The sequence below is a fragment of the Mandrillus leucophaeus genome, unplaced genomic scaffold, assembly GCF_000951045.1.
Source record: "Mandrillus leucophaeus isolate KB7577 unplaced genomic scaffold, Mleu.le_1.0 Scaffold13, whole genome shotgun sequence".
Taxonomy (NCBI): domain Eukaryota; kingdom Metazoa; phylum Chordata; class Mammalia; order Primates; family Cercopithecidae; genus Mandrillus; species Mandrillus leucophaeus.
The window spans coordinates 8,454,199-8,460,257 of NW_012101254.1; the positions used below are offsets into that span (position 1 = coordinate 8,454,199).

The window sequence follows — 6,059 nt, forward strand, 5'->3', positions numbered from 1 at the left end:
AACCTCCACCTCCCAGGTTCAAGTGATTCTCCTGCCTCAGCCTCCCAAGTAGCTGGGATTACAGGCATGTACCACCACACCCGGCTAGAGTTTTACTATGTGTATGTTTATATGTTTATACATCCCTTAGCTCCCTCTGCTGAGAGCACTTAATTGCAGTGAAACCTCAGTAACAGTGAGCACATGTAGTGCCCAACTTTTGGTTCCTAAATATTATCATTGACTAAGAGGAACCAAGGCTCCTTGGAGAAATGCTTAATCTAGGGCCACAGAGGGAAAGTATAAAATGAGTCTACATTCAGTTGTTCCAGAAAGTAAGGAAGTACTCAAAATGATGAGAATGTGTCAAAAGACACAGGAATTACTTTGAAGGGGCTCACGCTGGCTAAATCTCACATAATTTGAGCAGCAAAATAAATAGAGTAGGGAATTACAATTTGTAGAATAAAATAAGAATCCATGATACTGATAAAAATATAAATGAATAAATGAATTTATGGAGACAGGGTAAACTTTCTTAAAATGCCAACTACAAATGTAGAAGGAATGATGGAATTAGATAATCACCATCTTTGTGGTATTTGATAATGGCAAGAGTAGTCAATGAATACTAAGGCTGGTTGGTAGAGATTTGATGAGGAACAGGATATTGGTGAATTATCAAAATAATTCCCCGTAATATATAAGTCAAATACAAAGGAAAACATAGTTACTTTACAGTGAAGAAACCTGGCAGACACCAGGTTGACCAAGTGATGAGGGTTATCTCTAGGGATGGGAAGGATAGGTATAGTATGCACAGCATCGTTTTTGTCTATTTTTTTTAAGAATATGTGTCCTGAATCCGATCATTAGGAACATCAGCTAGGCCCAGATTGGGGGTCATCCTAGAGAATAAAAGGCCTGTACTCTTTTATTTTTTTTTTATACGGAGTCTCGGTCTGTCACCCAGTCTGGAGTGCAGTGGTTGCTCACTGCAACCTCCACCTCCTGGGTTTGAGGGATTCTTGTGCTTCAGCCTCCCGAGTAGCTGGGATTATAGGCGTGTACCACCACACCCGGCTTTAAAAAAATATATTTTTAGTAGAGATGGGTTCACCAGGCTTGTCTGGAACTCCTGACCTCGGGCGATTTGCCCCGCCTTGGTCTCCCAAAGTGTTGGGATTACATGCATGAGCCACCGCGCCTGACTCGCCTATGCTCTTGACAGTCAAGGACATGAAAGATAGGGAAAGAAGGAAAGACTGATTAAGGGAGACTGAGGAGGTCCATTAACTAAATGCAATATGTGTTTAGTATCCTGTCTTTAGAAAGAGAGGCGTTGTTGGGACATTTGGTAAAATTTGAATATGTCTGTGGTTTGACTTTGTATTATACCAGTGTTCATTTACTGATTGGGGGGGTTGTGTGGTGGTAATGTAGCAAAGTGCCCTTGTTTGGGGAGGTATATACTGGAGTATTTAGGAGGGTCTGAGGGATTGTGTCAATACAAAAAAGATACATATACACACCAGACGTTTAAGAACACACACCCTTTCTTGAACGTTTTTCAAAATAAAAACAAAAAACAACATATTTTTCTGATTATAAATGTAATCTTTCTTGCTTTTATATTTACAGATTATACATTTTGCTATATTTGTAGTATAATTCAGTAAATATTTATTGGTTGACAAATACTGTGCTTGATTTTCCAAGAATATTAACAATTCTTTTTTTTTTGAAACAGTCTTGCTCTGTCATTCAGGCTGGAGTGCACTGGCTTGATCTTGGCTCTCTGCAGCCTCCGCCTCCTGGGTTAAAGCGATTTTCCTGCTTCAGTCTCCCAAGTAGCTGGAATTACAGGTGCCTGCCACCACACCCAGCTAATTTTTTTTGTTTTTTGGTAGAGACGGGGTTTCGCCATGTTGGCCAGTGTGGTCTTAAACTCCTGACCTCAAGTGATCTACCTGCCTCAGCCACCCAAAGTGCTGGCATTACAGGAGTGAGCCACTGAGCCTGGCCCCTAATATTAACAATTCTACTTGTCTTAATAGGAATAATAAATACATTTTTAACATTGTCTTTCAGAAAGCTGAAGTTGATGGTAGTTTAAGTGATAGCCACGTATCTCCTCCAGCCAAACGCACTTTGAAACAACCTGATTCTGTTTGCAAAGACAAATCAAAATCACGAAGTACTGGTCAGCGAGAGGAATGGAATTTATCAACTGGACAGGCCAGGTGAGAAAGGAGAACTCATTGATTGTTTTTTCTTAAATTACTGAATGTGATTCAGGGCTGATACTAATGCTAATTTTTTTAGCTTATAAAATAAGTATCTTATAAATACTTATAAGTAAATTGAATTAAACTTATTTTATAATTTTTGTATGTAATTTTATTTTCTCCTGATAATACTCTAAAATATATTTGTTTTATAAAGATATATGGTATGTAACAGAAACTACCATAAGTAAAACAATAAGGATTTTGATGACTCTTGAGTATGCATATGTATTTATAGTGCTGAAAATTTAAATAAAACATATGGTCAGAATTATATTTTTACTTGAAAATAAAATCTCCCTTTTTTTAAGATTATTGACTATTTCACTTGATATATGAAGATATAATGACATTTAAATTAATTTTTAAAGACATCTTTTCATCTGTTTACCCTGTTTTAAACTTAAATTTGCTTGTATCTGGTTCAGTACGTATCAGGAAAACAATTTTCGTCAGTTTCAGAGTAAATTACCAACATTTACTTTGAAACTGACTAAAATTAAGTTTAATTTACTCCCAAATGGTAGTTAGGTTAGGCACCCACATAGAAAAGATTTAAACATTGAAATCAGATTCGTTAGCTTCTGTTTTGTTTAAAGTCTTTATTTTTATTTTTTTCTAATTAAAAACAATTTTTTTTTTTTTACATCGGTCTGGGAACTAAAGGGTTCTTTAAACTCTTTAAAGTAGAAGTGCTGATGATGTGTGACTGAACAGAAGTAAAAGGGAAGTCCTTTGTTTTTATTCTTTAAGTATTTAAAAATATTTTGATTTTATATGTGTAGGTAAATTCTGGATACTTTTATTCTCTAGGGAAAAAAATCTTTGGGGTTATATAGACTTTGACAGGCTGCGTACATTTATTAGTCCCTAAGGAGTCTCTATACTTACTAAAATATACTCCATAAGATGTACCAGTTTATTTTATGTTTTGTAATTTGCATTATATGGGGGCTAAGTAGAAAAATACATGAATCATAGTCTGTTGAGTTTTATTTTTATTTTTCTTTCCCACACCCATCCATCTGTGAGATGAAACAGGTCTGGATCATTATGATGATGTTACTTTAGTACTGCCATGTAATTATACTTTTAGACTTGATCTACCTGTTATAATCTCTATCTTGCATTTATTAAATGAGTGAATCAAATATCTTCCAGATAAATATTCCTAACAATGTTCTTTTAGTGTTAAAATTGGACTTTTAAGATGATTTTAACAGTTTATTCAAGTGCAAGTAATATACTAGATTTCTCTCATTTTATCCACCCAGCAGGCCTTTATATAAATTGATCTTGATATTTCTTTTCTTTTTTTTTTGAGATGGAGTTTTGCTGGAGTGCAGTGACGCTATCTTGGCTCACTGCAACCTCTGCCTCCCAGGTTCAAGTGATTCTCCTGCCTCAGCCTTCCAAGTACTTGGGGTTACAGGCATGCGCCACCATGCCCAGCTAATTCTGTATTTTTAGTAGAGACAGGGTTTCTCCATGTTGGTCAGGCTAGTCTTGAACTCCTGACCTCAGGTGATCCACCCGCCTCGGCCTCCCAAAGTACTGGGATTACAGACATGAGCCACCACGCCTGGCCTAATTTTTCTAGTTTTAATAGAGACAGGGTTCCACCACGTTGGCCAGGCTGGTCTCGAACTCTGGACCTCAGGTGATCCACCAGCCTCGACCTCCCAAAATGCTGGGATTACAGGCATGAACCACCACGCCTGGCCGATATTTCATATAGAAATCTTTCATATAAAAAGGCCTCAAAAATTTTAAGAGAGCATGTGAAAGATATGCTTCCATTTAGGAATCATTTAGGTACCTTAGAGTGAGGTATTTCTTTAAAAAAATACTAAATATATTTTAAGTAAAAAACTTAAATAATGAATACTAATACATTTACTGTTTCTGTTTTGGCAAAAGGACAATGTTTAGTAGCTCACAGAATTTAAAAAGATTTTTGAGGCCAGGCATGGTGGCTCATGGCTGTAATCCCAGAACTTTGGTAGGCCAAGGTGGGAGGATTGCTTGAGCCCAGGAGTTCAAGAACAGCCTGGGCAACATAGTGAGACCTCATCTCTATGAAATATTAAAAAATTAGCTACAGTGGCATGTGCTTGTAGTACCATCTACTCGAAAGGCTAAGGCTGGAGGATGCTGTGAACCCAGGAGTTTGAGGCTACAGTGAGCTGTGATCACGCCATTGCACTCCACCCCGGGTGGCAGAGTGAGACCTGTCTTCGTGGAAAAAAAAAAAAGTTTTTTTTTTTTAGTTTATTCATCTAGGAGTCTGAGTAACAGTTAAACTTTTAGAATTAAAATCTTTTGATGTTTCAGATGACCTGAAAATAAAATGCAGTTTGACCTATTAGATTCAATAGAATTTAATTTTAAGGAAAACTTGTAGTTAAAAATATTTCAGATTTTGAGATAATATAAGTACAAAAAATTAAGAATTACTTGGAGACTTGTATTTGTATGTCATGAACCTGAGAATCTTGATTCCTTTATTTTGGTAATCTAAACTCTTATAAGCATGTAAGGTAAACTTATTAAAGTGCTTTCACAAAAAATAATTTGTTAGAAGTAATAATTCATATGGAGGAAAATTGAATACAGATAAGAATTAGTATTAGCTATGAAAAATAAGGAATTCTAAAGAACTTTGCAAAGACCACTAAGGTCAAAGAAATTACTGTTAATTCGCAAAATAAATTTCCATTTTAGAGTTAGATAATTGGATGAAGATAGAGATAAAAGTGGACCTAGAACTTCTGAATCTTCATAAGGGATTTGAGATAGATTATGAGTTTTCTTTTGGGCTAAAACCTGGGTTTAAGGCCCAAGTGTATCAACATAATTTTAATGATTGATACTTTTAGTAAAATAGGATTTTTTGGTCAAAAATATTTTTAATATATATTTTTTATATTGTATATAGAAATTCCCAAATATACATACTAACATAGACAGATGTTGTAGCTTACAAATACTTTGAGTAGAGAATGCTATTTTATTGACTTTTTTGGTCAGCGGTTATTTATTTAGCTAATAGTCATTTATTTAACCTGATGTATATCTAGAATAATAGTCATACTCTAAGATACAGACAAATTGAAATTTTCCTAAGACTTACTGTACACTTGGCTGGGCGCGGTGGCTCATGCCTGTAATTCCAGCACTTTGGGAGGCCAAGGGGCGTGGATCACCTGAGGCCAGAAGTTCGAGACCAGTCTGGCTAACATGGTGAAATCTGATCTCTACTAAAAATACAAAAATTAGCCAAGCATGGCGGTGCATGCTGTACCCAGCTAGTTGGGAGGCTGAGGCATGAGAATTGCTTGAACCCAGGAGATGGAGGTTGCAGTGAGCCGAGATCGCACCATTGCACTCTAGCCTGGGCGACAGAGTGAGACTCTGTCTTAAAAAAAAAAAAAAAGATTTGCTGTATACTCAAAAGTAGTAGCATGCTTGAAAGTTTCCTTTTGTGATTAGGTAATGAGGAAGTAGTGAGGTGAGGCAGAAATATATGAAATTTTTTCTTAAAACAGATCTTTCATTAGTAATAAAATCACTTATGTGGACTGCTCCGGCATATTAGAATTGAGGAGTGGCAGTGGTTAAGTGAGGTCTGTCAGAACTGGGGCTTTTTTGAATTGAGGTTTATAACCCTCATAAATCATTAAATGCCTTGAGTTTATATGGGAAAGGGAGAATGAGTATGATTTTTAAGTCTGATATTGCAATGGTTATGCCCCAGATAATTAAAGCTGTAGAAAATTCTTTTTTTTTTTT

At 36.0% G+C, this 6,059-nt stretch overlaps 1 protein-coding gene across 1 annotated transcript in view; it reads left to right on the forward strand.

Moving 5' to 3' along the window:
- ATAD2B (ATPase family, AAA domain containing 2B) overlaps positions 1–6,059 on the forward strand; it is a 197,442-nt gene that overhangs the window by 40,758 nt on the left and 150,625 nt on the right. The window contains exon 3 of the mRNA XM_011972741.1: positions 2,071–2,222. Within this exon, the coding sequence (XP_011828131.1) occupies positions 2,071–2,222 (152 nt within the window). The remainder of the gene's footprint in view (positions 1–2,070; positions 2,223–6,059) is intronic.